General features: G+C 39.7%; 1 protein-coding gene across 8 annotated transcripts in view; it reads left to right on the forward strand.

The window, feature by feature from the left end:
- The window catches only part of Rbcn-3A (rabconnectin-3 alpha), a 146878-nt gene that overhangs the window by 75458 nt on the left and 54123 nt on the right, over positions 1-17297 (forward strand). For 7 of the 8 annotated variants that reach the window (XM_076197637.1, XM_076197642.1, XM_076197638.1 and 4 more), the window contains 6 exons: positions 436-668; positions 1333-1505; positions 2377-2516; positions 7299-7540; positions 12355-12582; positions 15147-15257. In XM_076197637.1, coding sequence (XP_076053752.1) covers positions 436-668; positions 1333-1505; positions 2377-2516; positions 7299-7540; positions 12355-12582; positions 15147-15257 — 1127 coding nt within the window. The remainder of the gene's footprint in view (positions 1-435; positions 669-1332; positions 1506-2376; positions 2517-7298; positions 7541-12354; positions 12583-15146; positions 15258-17297) is intronic. The other variant, XM_076197641.1, reaches the window with a different exon arrangement.

Consider the following 17297-nt stretch of genomic DNA (forward strand, 5'->3'; position numbering starts at 1 on the left):
GGGAAGAGAGCTATGCTCACCCACTTTTGTATCTTTCAGCATCCTCATACAGGATAGTTTTATCATGTTATAAGGACAGGTAAATAGGTATGATCAAAGGATTCATGAATCTGTAGTGCTAAATTTGAGAATAAGAGGAAGATCAAGGAAAAATTGGATAGATGGAGTGAATGAAGCTGTAAAGACATGAGATTGTGGTGGACAAACAAAATTGTGGGTAGGAGACAGAGACTTGGGGAAGGATGTATAGTTTGAGGTGCCTTCTGTACCATGAGAGGGGAGCTCCAAGGATGAACTGGAAATACTGCTGGGGACTTAACGTGGTGCAATTTTCCCGTGAGATGTGTGAAAGGGGAATGGAAGAAGTAAAAATTTGTCTCTTCCATGCCAAGCTAGTCTACCTTGATCTGAACTATGCCCACTTTTCCTTTGCAGCCAACCAGCAGTTACTCCGAACTCTACTGAGCTACTGCTCTTTACATGGTTCAAGTGGAGGTGGTTTAGCATCAGTCAGGATGGAATTGGTCCTTCTTCTACAGGAGCTACAGCAAGAAAGCAGTAAACAGCAGCTCCTCTCCCCTCTACCCTTCCCCACCACACTTCCACTTCTATCAGCTTCTATTGCTTCAAATAAGACTGTGGTATCTGACCCTATTAGACATCTACAGGTAATTTGTTTCAAAGTTATCTGTCAAAGATCTTTCACACATGCACATGCATACACACACCAAGTGGGAACCATACGAATTTGAGACTAGGTATGATCAATTGGAGAGTAGGGAAACAGGACTCAAAATCATGGCTCCTTTCCTTCATACTACAATTAAGTATACACACACACACACACACACACACACACACACATATATGAATATATATATGTATATGAATAAATAATTCTATCTATCTATAAACCAAGGGTTTCTTTCCCCCTTACCAGGGAGGTAGCCAAAGTCAAAAGGCTACTTTTGACTTTGACTTGACCCACTCACGCCCACTTCATCCCCACCCATTCCATTCCCATCCACCACTCTTTCCCCACCCCTCTCATCTTAGCTCCTCATGGACGACAGGTCACCCCTGTATCCTTTATAGGGGGGAAAGAAGCCTTTTGGCATATAGATATATAGAAATAGATGGTTTTATTTATTTATATATAAATAAATTATATTCAAGGAGGATGGTAGCATTATTATATTGTATGTACACATGTCCAGCATTTTCCATCTTAACTTTGTAAAAAAAATTGCAGTCTTAATTTCATGTGCAAAAGTATATGTCTGACTTCATTTAGTATGAATACTGATAGCATTTTATAATTGTGTGCTTTAGGCAGGGACCCATGATCTTCTACAAAGTTTGGTTGAAATCATCGGGATTGCAAGACCCACCAATCACCTGATGACTGAGGCTGTTGTCCTGAGGAACCTGGCAGCTGCACTTTCTGCTTGCATCTATCAGTCCCTCTGTGATTCAGAAACTTTCACTGTCAAAGCACATCATAGGTACAGTATATATCCATGGAGTTCAATTTATTCAATAAGAAAAATGTGATTATTTTTATATATATGTAATCAGGAAAAATCATCTTCCCACTATTCTTCAAAGCCCATTATCCTCTATGTCAGGAGATGATACTCAAATATTTATAACAACTGACCTCCTATACCACACATAACAACCACACAGAAGCACATACACACTTAGATTACTAGACAAGCCCTTCAAAAAAGACTCCCAAACTCTACTCCAACAACAACCTTCAGATATAAGCCCCCTCAGAGAAACCCCCACCCACACACACACCCACACACACACACACCTGACCAGAATCACACTGGCACATCTGTGCTCAGGACACCATCCATCATTAAGACAGTACCAACACAGAATAGTGGCTACAGATTCAAACTGCCCCAGATGCAATTACCACACAGAAGATTGGCTATCTTTGTCTTTCAATCTTCTCTTGAGAGAAGAAGAGGGCCAACAACAACAACTCATCACCATATTTGTTCCTACCTGAATCTTTGTTTTTCATTTGCCAATTGTTCTTTCTTTAACCAATCAGTATATTGCCCCAGGTCTCTCTTGTAGGAGACGTACAGCTCCCATTTAACACATTTGATTTTCTTCTTTCTACCTCCCTCTCACTCTAAATCCACACTATACAGTACTGCAAGCACATTCACCCCATCATATAGTCTTCTCTCTGCCTCCATCCCTCGATAACTATTTCTGACACTTTTAATTAGAAGTGACTGCATAAAATGAGCTGGATTGGTAATTCCCTTCCTGGGGAAATCTGCCATATATAAAAAGAATACATAATGTGTATTTTATTTATATGTTTTTATTTATGCACATTGTTGGCAGAGTGGCTGCTCTTGGTGTTGACATTCAACATGTTAGTGAAGCACATCGAGAGTCTCATTTAGTGGGCAGAGACTCAAGATCCCACATTATGCAGGAAGAAGAACCGTTGCAAGTCTGCACACCTCCAGCAAAATGGCCTGGTGAGTTCTGTTTTTTTTTGTTTTTTCCTTCCCAATTTGTACACACATATACCAAGGGTTTTTCCCCCTTACAAGGGAGGTAGCCAAAAAGGAAAAGGCATAAAATCATTCCCACCCATTCCATCCCTGAATACACTCCACACCCCTCCACCCTCCCTCTTATCTTAGCAACTCCTGAATGATGGGTCATCCCTGCACCTTGTCCACTGCCCTGGGTCAGAAGCAGTGTCGCAAGACACAGCACATCCACAGCAAGGCCGTTTCATTAAATCGGCGACCCCCAATCTCCGTCCCCCCATGCATAAAAGGAGAAGACGGAGAGAAATCCCTTCGGGCTGCGTCACATTTTGCTCACACATACTACCTCACCCCCCATCCCCCCGCCCATTCCACCTCATGCATCACAACATCATCCATATACAACCATTTTCCATTCACCCCTGTCTTCTGTCCTCTCCTGTCCTTCCTCAACAGACATTCCCCTCTTCCCCAAAGCCCCCTTCACCTCATCCATCCACCTCATCCTAGGACGTCCCCTCATGTTCACTTCCTCCACATCTGCCTTCCATACCTCTTTTACTAGTCTTTCTTCACTCATTCTTTCCATGTGTCCAAACCATCCTAATAATCTTTCATCAACCCTATCTCCCAACTCCCTTTCCACCCCTGTTCTTCTCCTCACCTCCTCATTTCTCACTCTATCTAGCCTAGTAACCCCCATCATACTTCTCAGACACCTCATCTCAAACACATTCAAACTCCTCTCTTCCTCTCTTATGTTCCATGTTTCTGCCCCATACAGTGCTGTTGGCACAATCACTCCTTCATACAGTCTCCTCTTAGCATCCATTCCCAAATGTCTATTCCTCATTACACTTTTCAATCCACCAAGGCATTTACTTGCTTCTCTCAATCTACATTCTACCTCCACCTTCACTCCACCTTTTCCTGCCACATTTGCACCCAAGTATCTAAAAATATCCATTTCCTCCAGTCGCTCTCGCTTAATGCTCACTTCCAGTCTACTGCCACTTTCACCCCTTGTACATCTCATTACCTTACTTTTACCCACATTTATCTTTAGCTTTCTTCTATCACATACTCTCCCAAACTCTGTCACTAACTTCCTCAGTCCCTCCTCCAATCCTGCCACAAGCGCATTGTCGTCAGCAAACAACAGCTGGCTCACCTCCCACTTTTCTCCATTTTCTTTAACCCACTACCCTTGCATTTACCTCTCGCACTACCCCATCCATGTATAAGTTGAACAGCCGGGGCGACATGACGCATCCCTGACGAATTCCCACCTTTACCTCGAACCACTCACTCTCTCCATTTCTAATCCTGACACAAGCTCTACTACTCTCATAAAAACTCTTGACAGCTCCTAGAAGCTTTCCTCCTATCCCATATATCTGCATAACCTCCCACAGTGCTTTTCTGTCTACCCTATCGTAAGCCTTTTCCAGATCCATAAAAGCCAAAAAAACATCCTTCCCCTTTCCTATAGCTTTCTCACATATTTGTCTTACCACAAAGATCTGATCTACACAACCTCTACCCATCCTAAATCCACACTTTTCCTCACCAATTACTCCCTCTGTTCCTCTCCTAATCCTCTCAATCAAGATCCTCCCATAAGCCTTCCCAACTACACTTAACAAGCTAATCCCTCTGAAACTACTACATTCACACTTGTCCCCTTTTCCCTTGTAAAGAGGAACTATACAGGCACTCCTCCAGTCCTCCGGCACTCTACCCTCTCTCCAGCAAACATTAAATAACCTCACCAGCCAGTCCACCATCACTGTACCTCCTTTTTTTTTTAGACATTCTGCATGGCATCCATCCAGACCAGGTGCCTTACCTGCTTTCATCATCTTAACCCCTTCCATACGGTGCCGCACACGTAGGCGTCATGAGGAGCAAGTGGATTCGCGACGCTGCCATATCGGCGTCTTGATTATATTTATTGTAGTCGCCCGTGTTTTTACATTCTCCCAAATGCGCCCTTAATCCCATTCTCTGTGGTTTTCAAAATTCGCGGGTGAAAGAGAGAACGATCGATATAAGCGGCAACTATATTTTATGATGCGAATATTATTTCGTTACGTCGTACGGCTGGCATTGGCTGCTGCCCGCGAGATTTAAGTCCCGTACTGAAGTGGTTAACAACTGCCTTCACTTCATCCTTCCTTATTTCTCCTCCATTTTCCTCACTCATCACGGTCATTTTCTTAGCATTTCCCACTGCAACTATCTTTCCCTCCCTATCCTCCTTCACATTTAGCAACTCCCTAAAATATTCTGCCCATCTTCCCCTTACTGCCTTCTCTTCCATTATCATCTCTCCATCTGCACCTTTTACCTTTTCTTCTCTACTTGATTCACCTCCTCTTCCTCTCTTAATTTCTTTCCGAAACATCTTTTTATTACTTTCAAAATTTTCTGCCATACTCTTACCCCACTTCACATCTGCTCTCCTCTTTTCCTTCTTTACCTTTTGCTTTACTTCTCTTTCCTTTCCTTTGTACCTCTCATTTGACTCCCTCGTCCTATTTCGTAACCAATCTGTGAAAGCTCGCTTCTTCTCTTCTACAACCTTCTTTGTTTCCTCATCCCACCATTCACCACCCTTCCTTCTATTTCCTCCTGTCCTTCTTGTTCCACACACCATCCTTGCACACTTTGTGACTCCCTCCTTGAACCATCCCCATTCCTCCTCCACACCTAGCTCTACTCTATCCTTCACTCCCTCCCACTCCTTCAGCTTCTTGTACTCCTTCTCCTTTTCCTTTTCATTTAAAGAGTTCACTCTAAGCACCTCCCTACCTTTTGTCCCTTTCCTCTTTCTCCATCTATCCTCCACTATCAACTTACCTTCCACCAAAAAATGATCTGATATTCCCCCACCCTCTCCCCTTCGCACATGTACATCCTTAACTCTTCCTATCATAGTCCTATTTACCACTACATAATCCATCAACGCTCAATCTACCACCCTTCCATCCACCACCCTCTCCCATGTGTACTTATGCTTGACTTTCTTCCGAAACACTGTATTTGCTATCATCAACTCTCTTTCTAGACACATTTCCACCATCAACTCTCCACTACCATTCTTTCCTGGAACTCCACATTTCCCAACCACTCCATCAATTGGACCATTTCCTACCCTAGCATTAAGGTCTCCCAGTACTATTACATTGACATTTCTCCCTAAATCCTCTATGCACTCATTTAAATCTATCCAAAAGGCCTCCCTTTCTTCTACACTCTTCTCACTGCCAGGCCCATATGCACTTACAAAGACCCACATCTCCTTTCCCAGTTTCACCTTCATCCACATTATCCTTGAGGAAACCTCCTTCCACTCCACTACACATTTACCTATCTCTTCACTTACTAGAATAGCCACCCCTTCCCTCCCTAGCCCTCTCTTCACCCCTGATAACCTCCCACTTACACTCCCAAACTTACACTCACCCTTCCCTTTCAGCTTAGTTTCACTCAAAACCAACACATCCATCTTTCTTCTCACAAACATACTACCTATCTCTTCCCTTTTACTCTCATCTGTACCACATCCACGCACATTAAAAGACCCAAACCTTAGGGTGCTGGTCGGAAAACTCCCAGACCCTCTTACTTTTTCGTTTAGGAATGTCCCCTGTGGGGCTACAAGGAGAAGGATGCCTAGTCCCACTCCCCGTCCCTTTCTTCTCGCCTCTTACGATCCAAGTGGAAAAACTTGGTGGCAGTATTCTTTTCCCCCACCACAGGGAATTCCCCACAGCAGAAAATGAATACTCAGAGAAATGGTACAGGACAGCAGCAAGGGGTTGGGGGACAGCATAACGGAGGGACAGTCATAGTATAAAAGTGTCATCATTTCTCTATGAAGAGTTTTCCTCTATCATAGACAAAATGATGTGTGGCTCTGGTCCATAGGGGCACCCCTTATAGACCCTAAAGTATCAACTGCATGCTACTTTGCCACAATAATAAGCAGCCAATACCCCAGAATTTGTACTTATCTTAAACATAGATTAACACTTTTCATCATGCATATGTAATGTGATTGCTCAGTTTTACTGGATTCATACAGTATTTATGTAATTGGCCATAGCCACTGGTTTGTCCCTGAGGTTTCTTTGTGAACTTGAGGGGAAGTCCTAGAATGAGGTGGATGGACGGAGTGAAGAGGGCCTCAAGTAAAAGGGAGAGTTTGTTCAGCAGGGAAGGGTTGAGGGGAGATGGGTTGAGAATGGATGAAAAAAATGTTGCAGCTCAAGGGAATTTCAGCTTGTCCTCTGTAATTACTCATGAATGGACAAGGAGGGGGGGGTCACCATGTAATGAAGCTGTAGGGCTAAACCAGCTTCAGTTGACTGTTGGGCCCTCCTGTGGAGGTGCTCTGTCTTACTGCATTGTTTCTGACACAGACAGTGGGCTGGAGGGCAAGAATATGGCCCTTCATCCACAAGGAGTTAAGATAAAAAGGAAAACAAATTGGAGTGGGATGGGTGGGTGGGTGCAGGCTTGACTGGCTAACTCCCCTGTAAGGAAGAAAAAGCATTTTGGTAAACAAATAGATATCATGACTCAAGGGGTGTCTTTTCAGCTATTCGCCAATTTTCTTGTTTTTAGCATATATTAGATCGAATAAGAAAAATAAAACACCATGAAAACATTCTGAATGTTGGAAGTCTGAATACAGAAAGCTGTAAGATATTGCCTTTGAAGATTTATGAACATTCAATGTTGATTCATTTGTTTTAGGTGTGACATCATTGCTGGCCTTGATAGCAAGAGAAAGAGATGAAGACACCCCAAAACTAACCATCTTATTGTGTGAAGCCTATATTGCTGTTTATCTCAGCCTCTTGGTCCATGGTATTGCCACATGTGATGCCTATGTTCTTTACCGTCTCACGGCACAGCCAGTAGGGGACAAAGAGTGGGCAACTCTCTTTGGTGGAGGAGTCAAGAAACTTCTTAAGGTCATTACTAATGTGTTACAGGTAAGATCTGAAATCCTTTGCTTGTAGAGTAAAACTTCAAAGATCTGGAATGATATTTGGTGCAAACCGAAATTCCAGATTTTTTCTGAAGTTATACAGTGGACCAGTCTGTTATACAACCAAATAAATGTGTAGATAGAGCATCTCATACTAATTCACTTTACAGCACTATACTTATGTAAAGTGATGTCATAAATATTAAGACTAATTAAAAATTGTCATATATACAAAGTAAATACTCCACATCAGCACTGAAAATAAATTTCATGAAATATACACCACTTGCTATTATGGGTAAGCACAACTCAAGGATTTCAAAGAAAACTTGTGTTTTAGGTAGAGCATAGTAATAAATGTAAAACATATTTCAAATCTATACTTGCTTCCTGTACTTATGCTATTGTTCTTCAAGGTTATTGTACTATATACATGAACTAGATTGCTTGCATGCATGTTTACATAGCAATGCTACCTCTGAATAACAATGTTGTGTTGCCTCAGAATTTCTGCCAACATTTCAGTGTTAATGTAAGGATATCATAATGTACAATTAGTGTATTTGTGTTCTCTATAGTTATATAAAGTTTACAGAATTATCTGTACTTCACTTATTATATATCATGATTATTGTACCATCGAACTTGCTCAATCACGATCCCTACAGAAAAATCTCACACTTACACACTTGTATTGATGTCACCATCAAGCACTAAGACAGTATTAGCATAGAACAGGCCTGACTACAGAAACAAACTACCCTAAATGCAATCATTACACAGGACACCATACACCTCTGTCTACACTGTGCCACACTAGCTATACCTAGATAGCAACACAATATTGCTTACATGAGTGTCTTATGGTGGCTGTTTCCAGTTACCTGGGAGCCATAGGTTTTGTGCAAGAGGTATATGGGGCAGCATATTGATTGATACTGTATATTTATACTATATTGCTTGTGTGTGTGAGATTTTAATTGCAATGAGGTCACCTGGGAGGAATGGGAAGCAAGAGTCAAAGCAGATTTCTGGGAAAATATCCTGCGAAGTATAACAATAGAGAACACAATGACCCAATGGGTAAATGAAGTGACTTGGGTAAGGGGAGATGACATTCTCACAAGATTAGATCTGTTACTAACCAAAGACCCAAACATCATCAGCTCACAACTACCTTTGCCCCATAGGAAAAAGTGACCATGTAACAATTAAATTTCAGCTGGAGGATGAAGAAATAGAGCCAAGGAATGAATTACACAGACAAGGGAGACTCAATTTTAGGAAAGAGGATTATTTAGGGTTGAAAAAATTCATTGAAGAAGCAAATTAGCAGGAATTCATGAATACTATGGGAATAAGGAGGAAATGGGAAATCTTGACATTTACAACTGGGGAGTGAGCAAATAAGTGCCAAAGACTAGTGGAAGGAAAAAGCAGAAACAGGACTGGTTTAACAAAAAGTGAGATTGCAGAAAAGGCCAGGGATGTGACTTGGGAAAAATGAAAAAAGAGAAGAAGTGATATAACAAAAGAATCTTACAAACAAGCTAGGAATGGCTATACAAGAATTTGAAGAGAAGAAAGCAAGTTAGAGGTTTAGTAGATAAATGCAAAGATGAATCAAAACTTTTGCAGGATTATAAATGGTAAATTGAGACACAGGAAGTTAATAGTGGGTGGTGAGGTCTTTGAAGAAACATCAGCTCAGGCAGAAATAATGAATGAAAATTTCCAGTTGGTCTTCACAAAAGAGACCACTTATTTTAGAAGAAAATGAGGGGAGCAAAAACCCAGGTTTAGAAGATATGAATGTAGAAGTCAGGGAAGTGGTGAATCTCTTGGGATCATTGGATGTGACAAAAGCTTCAGGACCTGATGGGATCTTAAACTGGATACTTAAAGAATGTAGGGAACAACTAGCCAACAAGATTCACAGTCGTATTACATGTTCATTGAAAGAAAGCATTGTGCCACTTGATTGGAAAAGGGCAAATGTGGTGCCAATTCACAAAGGAGACACCGCTAAATTATAGGCCAGTATCACTGACCAGCACAATAGTGACATTGTGTGAAAGAATTGTGAAAGATCAGTGAACCAAATATCTTGAAAAGATGAACATCCTGACAGGCAATCAGTTTGGCTTCAGATCTGGAAGGTTGTGTGTGTGTCAGACCTTTTGAGCTTTTACTTGAGTGATTGATGAAATGCAAAAGAGAGAGGTGGGTAGGTGGACTGTGTTTACCTTGAACAGGAGAAGGCATTTGATAAAGTACCTCACAGTCGACTTATGTGTAAATTGGAGTGCATTGGAGGATTGAGAGGCAAACTACTAGAATAGGCGAGAGATTTTTTGAAGGAAAGGTACACAAGGACAGTGGTAAAAAATAAAATGTCAAGATGGAAAGAAGTAATGAGCAGAGTTCCACAAGGTTTAGTGCTTGCACCAATAATGTTTCTTGGCCATGTCAATGACATGATGGAAGGAACAACAAGCTATGCCAACATATCTGCAGATGATGCAAAAATCATAAAAGTGAAAAATGAGGAATACAGTAGACTATTGCAAAAAGATCTAGACATTATTTTTGCATGGAACCAAGAATGGGAAATGAAGTTCAATACCAAACAATGGAAAGTACTGAAAATGGGTGATTGTGGCAAAAGACCATTCTTAGACTATTCCTTAGGAAGTGAACTCATTACAAAAGCAAAAGAGTAGAAAGATATGGGAGTATTGATAAAAGACAACTTGTTACATGACAGACATATCAACAGGATTGTGGGAGAGATATACGGACTACTGCAGAAGATCAAAGTGGCATTTCACTACATAGATGAAGAGATGATAAAAAAAAAAAAAATCATTGAAACCCTAATCCATCCAAGACTGGAATATGTGCCAGTAGTATGCTCCCCACACAGGGTGAAGAATATAAGTAAGATCAAAAGAATACAAAGTGCAGCAACCAAACTGGTCCCCAGCCAGGCAGATAAACCATACATGGAAAGATCAAAAACATTGGGTCTGCCAACTTTGAAAGATAGAAAAGAAAGGTGATATGATTAAAGTATTCAGATCACTGAAGAGGATAGATTATATTGACAGAAGAGATCTGATTAAAGATGGGAGGGCTTTAAGAGGACATGAGAGCAAATTAAGAAAGATCACATGTCTTAAGGATATGAAGAAATACAGGTTTCCATATAGATGCATAGATAAGTGATATAGCCTAAGTTCAAATATGAATATAATAATTGGAAATCAAGGATATAGATTAAGTTGGAACTGTACATGAATTTGAGTCTAGGTATGATAAAAAAAATTGAGATAGGACCCAATGAGTGTTGGACTTTCCTGTATACTACAATTAGGCAAATACATACATATAAATGCCATCACATTGAAACTACCCAAGACCTCATATGGATCCTCTCATTATCTGGAACTTTGAAGTCCAGAGCTTTGAAGATTTACTATGTTCTATTACTAGGTGGGACGTCTCAATGCAATGGCATCCCTCACTTCTTATAAGAAACAAACTTTCACAGAAGCCTCCCTTCCTGATGGAGTGTTATGACTTTTCTATGTCTTCTTAAACACCACTGAGAACTACTGCTGGTTTGCCATTGGATGGATGCTGAATCAACTGGTCATGATTGCCATGGGGGATTCCACCCAGAGAGCAGCATACAGGGCACCTCCCCACACACATTGGACAGTCATGGCAACATGACATGGCCCTAACACAGCCCCACCATCCCCTCAAATCATTTGCTCTCTCCATTCCCACTCTTAACACAGTTTCTACTACTTTCATAAAAACTCTTGACTGTCCTTAACAGCTTTCCTCCAACCCCATATATCTAATACCTACCACAGTGCCTTCCTGTCTACCCTGCCATAAGCCTTCTACAAATAAAAAAAAAAAAAAAAAAAATTGTCTCCCTTACTACAAAAATTTGATCCATACACCCTCTACCTTTCCAAAACTCACATTGCTCCTCACCAAATTTTTTCATCTGTTCCTCAGTTAAAACATCTCCAACTGCTTAACAAACTGACCCCTCTGAAACTACCACATTCACAAAATATTCCCTTTTACTTTGTAAAGCAGAACTATACAGTCACTCCTCCAGCCCTCTGGCACTCTCTGTTCCCTTAGACACATAGTAAACAACCTCACTAGCCAATCCACCATAACCGCAGCTCCCTTTTAGACACCCCACATGACACCCATCCAACCCAGGTACTTTACCAGATCTCCTCATTTTCAGGGTTCTTTGTACATCATTAAAGTACTTTGTATCTCTTTCATTTTCCTCTCCCATCATAGTCATTTTCTTAGCTCCTCCCACTTAAGTTTCAATAAATGGGAAGCCCACAGCCATGCAATAGTTTGAAACAATCTCTAGGCCCTTCCCCTGATCTCTCTGGGAAGAAATTTTGGGCATTTGTCTGTGCAGTGTTGTGTGAGTGTTCCTATGTCACCAACTGGAAGTGAGGAGGGGAATGGTCACCAGTTGTCAGTTCTCCATGTGTGAAAAGGTGAAAGAAATACAGTGAAGTTAATAGAGAAAGATCTTGGGCCCAGTGTAGAGACTGAGTGTCAGCCCTTCAAGGTTGTACCACCTGATGGAGGTGAGGGGGTTGATGAGTTTTGAAAATAGTCAGCTTCACTGTTCAGTTGCAGGACCAACACAAACAGGTACCTGTCATTGCTCCTTCCTTTAAATATTCATCTAATTTTTTTAATGATAACTTCTAGATTGAGCTTATGAAATTTAAGTAATTTAATTTTTGCTTGTGATTTCAGACCCAAACTTCTGTGGAAAAGGATACTGGAGTTCAGGGGAACAGTGAAAGACTCCTATCAACATTTTCTAATCTGCAGAAGACTCGCATAAAGTTCAATATGAAACTCTTAGGACAACTAGGATTTCAGGATCCCAGAGCATCCTCTTCTGATGGTGATACTAAACCAGCATACAGAGAACAGTTTCTTCCTCCAGACATGTCTATTGTATCACACCTCATGAAGAAGGCAAGTTTATAGATCAAGCTTATTTAGAAACAATATGTAAGAAAATCATAGTGAATATTTATGAGCTGTATACCCAGTATATCATAAAAAGTTAGGGCAAAGTTATTGCTGATCTTTTTGTACATAGAAATTAGAAAAAATTATCCAGCATCATACTGTATACATAAAGGCACAAAGGCCTTAATTCCCCATATAGAGAAGCTGACCAAGTCAAAGCATATTTATTGACCCGGCAAAATAGAAGAAAAAAAAGATGAAAAAAAGGGGTTCCTTAGTTCCTCTTTCCACCCCATTTAGTCACCTTCAGATACATAAACTAATATGATGGCAGTGTTCTTGTCCCCTGCCATAGGATGCTTAGGAAAAAAAAGTGAAGCAATAGGGTGGTAAAGGAGGGTAGCAGAAGGGAGTGATAGATATGAAAAGTGATTAGTTATTTACTAAGAGTGGAGATCAGTTCCCATAGTTTCCTGCCAGAAAGACTTGGGACATTGGATTAAATGAGGATTGATTTCCAGTTGTAAAAGAGTGCTGTATGACTCTGGTCCATAAGAGTTGTCATTGAAGTATTGAATGTATAGAATTGGTGTAGTCAGTACCTTATACAGAATTTAATGAATATAAGACAAATTAATTGGCAAATAATCTGTAACCAGACTGTTTGCTAATTGATCAGTATAATCTTTTTGACAAGTTAATTGATCTTAATGATTAACCTTTTTTATTTTTTATTTCTTTTATTTTTTATTTTTCTTTATTATTATTGATTTGATGTCCCTTTTGACTTAATTGCCTCCCATATAAGGGCAAAAAAATCCTTGGTATATAGAGAGATTGTTATTGAGAGCAAATATGCTTGAGCAAGAAAATCATGAGTGACAGAAATTCAGAAGACATTGACTTCAACACGTAAAAACACATAAGAGACATTTGTTTGTTTTAGTCACACAATGGTTAAAAAAAATTAAAATGTATGTTGGCACAGAATGTAGGACATTGTATTAGGAAGGTTATGCTATTGAATGGCAGTTCAGTGGCAATTAGTTAATTAATTAATTGTTGCCTCACATTTCACAAAATGGAAAACCCATAGCACCACAGTGGTTGCTGCATTGCCTGAGCAATGGATGGGGACAGGGGTGATCCCTCATTCATAAGGAACTAAGATAGAGGGACAACAAGTGGGTTTATGCATTGACTCTGCCACCCCTCAGATAAGTGGGAAAGGGTGTTTTGGTATGTGTATCCACCATGTACAACTGAGTACATTTGGTATTTTGATATCACAATACATCTCTGTCCATATACCAAGGGCTTTTCCCCCTTATAAGGGAGGTAACCATCTCAAAAGGCTTGCACCCACTCCCATTCCACTCCCATCCACCACCCTTTCCTCCCTCTCATCTTAACTCCTTGTGGATTTGATACTTCAAAGGATCACAATACATAATTACATTACAAATAGTTGGTAGGCAGTAAGGTAATGCCAATTGATGAACTATCAGCCAATTTGTTTATTGACACTGATGTGGTACAAATGAGAGTAAAAGGAGAGAGATTGGCAATGTGCTAGTAAGAAGAAAGATTTATGTGTTAGAATTGAGTGATTCTAAGTCGAAAGGTAAGGATGAATTTGAGTTTAGGAGCATGGTAGATAGGATTTCAGGAGTGACATGGGGGGTGAGAGAGGGAAGGAGTGGCACTGCCAGTAACTACATGGAGTGGAGGGAGGTGTCATTGAAGATAATTTGGGCAAAGGTGAAATGGTATTAGAGATGAGGGTTTTTGTAAGTGCATTCCTTCCTAGTAGCGAGAAAAGTGAAGAGAGGGAGGATTTTTGTGTTGATTTGAATGAGTGTGTAGAGAGTTTTGTGAGGAAAATAAATGTAGTATTGGGGGATCTCAATGCTGGAGTTTAGAAAAGGAGTTGGTGATATTCAACACAGTGTTTAAAAAAAGAGACAAGCATAAGTGTACATAGAAAGGATGGTGGAGTGGAGGGTGTTCAAAAGGACATGGACTATGTAGTAGTACACAAAGGGAGGCTTGCAAGAATTATGGATGTAAATGTGTTCAGGGGGGTGAGAGAAGTTGATTGTTAGGTCATTATATAGTAGAAGGGAGATTAAGAGTGTAGGTATAAAAGGGAGATAAGTAGAAATGTGCTGAGGGTAAACAAATTGAATAGAAAGGAAAAAGTTAATGAATATTAGAAGTTGACATCTATGAAAAGTGGTGAAGTATAAAAGAGAAATGAGTAGAAGAATGAGTGTGCATCAAGGAGGAAATGCTCAAGTGTGTAAAGGTGATATGTGAGATAAAGAGGAGGGAACAGGAGAGGCAGTGGTGGAAGAAAAGATGCAAGTTTGTGAAGATTTGCTGGAAAGTAGAACAAAGAAAGCATGTGAGGGGTACAGAAACAAGAGAGAAGCGAGATGCAAGGTGAGGGTGACGAAGAGGAGAACAGATATAAAGTGGAGTAGGTCATTGACATAGAATCTTGAAAATAATAAAAAGATATTTTGGGAGGAAATTAAATTATTTTATTTTCTTATTCAAACCAGCCCCCACTGCCTTCAGAATATGAAAATATAGATTATGACTCATCAACTAGCGATGATGAAGAACTTGAAGATGAATATGAAGAGGATGATGATATATTCAAGGAACCAAAGGTATGTTAAGTGTGAAGCTTCTACTCAGTTCTTTAAAAAAGTGTATGCATGTGTGTATTTGCCTAGTTGTACCTAGTTGTAGTGCACAGCCCTGAATTTAACGGTCCCCTAGTTAACGTAGTTTGGAGGCAATGGACAAAATCCAGTGACTCAGAATGAATTACTGAGGCCTCTCACTGTATGATCATGAATCAAGAACCCATCCTCACAATCCTAGGGTAAGTCTGGTATTGAATTACAGTAGACATAGTGAATCTGTTATATTTTTCATATTGATGCTCCCTTCCTTTTGTCAGTTAAATGGAGGGATGGGTGTATATGAGGTTGGAGCTGTGCTCATGGGGTCCTGTCTCTTTGCTTCCACTAATGAAACTTTGCATTAAATTTGTTTATGTTGTTCACCTATATATTTTCATTTTTCATTTCCATAAAAAGCTATACTTTCTAGCACCTTTTAATCACTCTTGATGATCTTTCATTTTATACCAGCAGATTCTTTCTACCCCCCCCCCTTTTTTTTCTTCTTCTTAATCTAAATGTCATAATTATGTCATTTCTATGCACTCTCAATGAGGGACATCCCATTTTTTTTTCAGTAATTCATTATGTATTTACCTAATTGTAGTATACAGGAAAAGATCAACACTCATTGGGTCCCATCTCCTATTCTCAATTTTTTTTAATTCGTGTACAGTTCCAACTTAATCTTTGATTTCCAATTATCATATTTAGATTTGAACTCGTGTACAAATCTAAATGTGTTGTCAATCATATGAGAGGTACAAGAAGAAAGAAGGAAAACATAAGACGAGGAAGGGAAAGGGTTGAGCAAATGTAAAATGTGGTAGGAGTTTGACTGAAATTTAAAAAAAAAATAAAAAGATGTTTTAGAAGGAAGTGAAGAAAGTGAGGAGATGAGTCAGGTAGAAAGAAAAAGGTGAAAGGTGCAGATGGACCGATGTTAATGGATGTAAAGGGAAGATGGATAGAATATTTCAGTGAATTGTTGAAAGTGGAGGAGGTGAGGGATGGATTGATTGTGGCAATGGAAGGAGCCAGGACTGTAATGGGAGAGGAATATGACAGGGATATAGGAAAAATTAGGAACAAAGACCAGTGAAAATTATGAAAGCTAGTAAGGAATCTGGGTTGGATGGGTGTGATGCAGTGTCCAATTAAGGTAATAATGGCTATACTGGATTGGCTAGTGAGGTTGTTTAATGTGTGCCTAAAGGAGGGGAGTGTGCCAGAGGACTGGAGTCCTTTTATAGTACCACTTTGTAAATGGAAAAGGGGACAAATGTGAATGCCGTAGTTTATGAGGGATCAGATTGTTGAAAAGGCATATGGGAGGGTGTTAACTGAAATGATTAGAAGAGGAACAGCGGGAGTAATTGGTGGATAATAGTGTGTGTTTAGGTAAATTGCTATATATCCTTCAATAGCCAGTTGATCCAAATGATTACATGCCATTCTGCAGAACTTAGTCTCATCAACAATTTTGAAGACTTGATTTAAGGCCACAATCATTGTCACTGATAAATACAGTAATACCTTAGAGTTTAAACTCAATTCATTCCTGGTGGTCATTCAACTTACAAATAGTTTGCATTCCAAACAATTTTTCTTTGCTTGAATTTGAACATTAATGCTACATATACAGTACACTAGAATTTATATATTTTAAATTTTCTATATTTTCATCTTAAGAAAAGATACCATCTTTTGATCAAAGCATATAAAAAATATATATATATATAGAAAAGTAAAATAGATAGAATAAAACAAATAATTCTGATTACAAGTTGTTTGACTTTTGGTGTACTTGTTAACCTAATTGTAATATACAGGAAAGTAGCAACATTCATGGAATTCTGTCTTTTTCTCTTCAGTTTATCATACTTCACCTCAAGTTCATGTACAGTTCCAACTTGGTGTACATAATTTATTTCCAGTTATCGTATTTAAATGTGAATTCATGTATTGTTTCAGCTTGGGCCATATCACCTTCTAAGCTGTTCCAAGTATTTATGCATCTAT

The sequence above is a fragment of the Oratosquilla oratoria genome, chromosome 14, assembly GCF_046742065.1.
Source record: "Oratosquilla oratoria isolate Oo_2021 chromosome 14, ASM4674206v1, whole genome shotgun sequence".
In the NCBI taxonomy this organism is placed as follows: Eukaryota; Metazoa; Arthropoda; class Malacostraca; order Stomatopoda; family Squillidae; genus Oratosquilla; species Oratosquilla oratoria.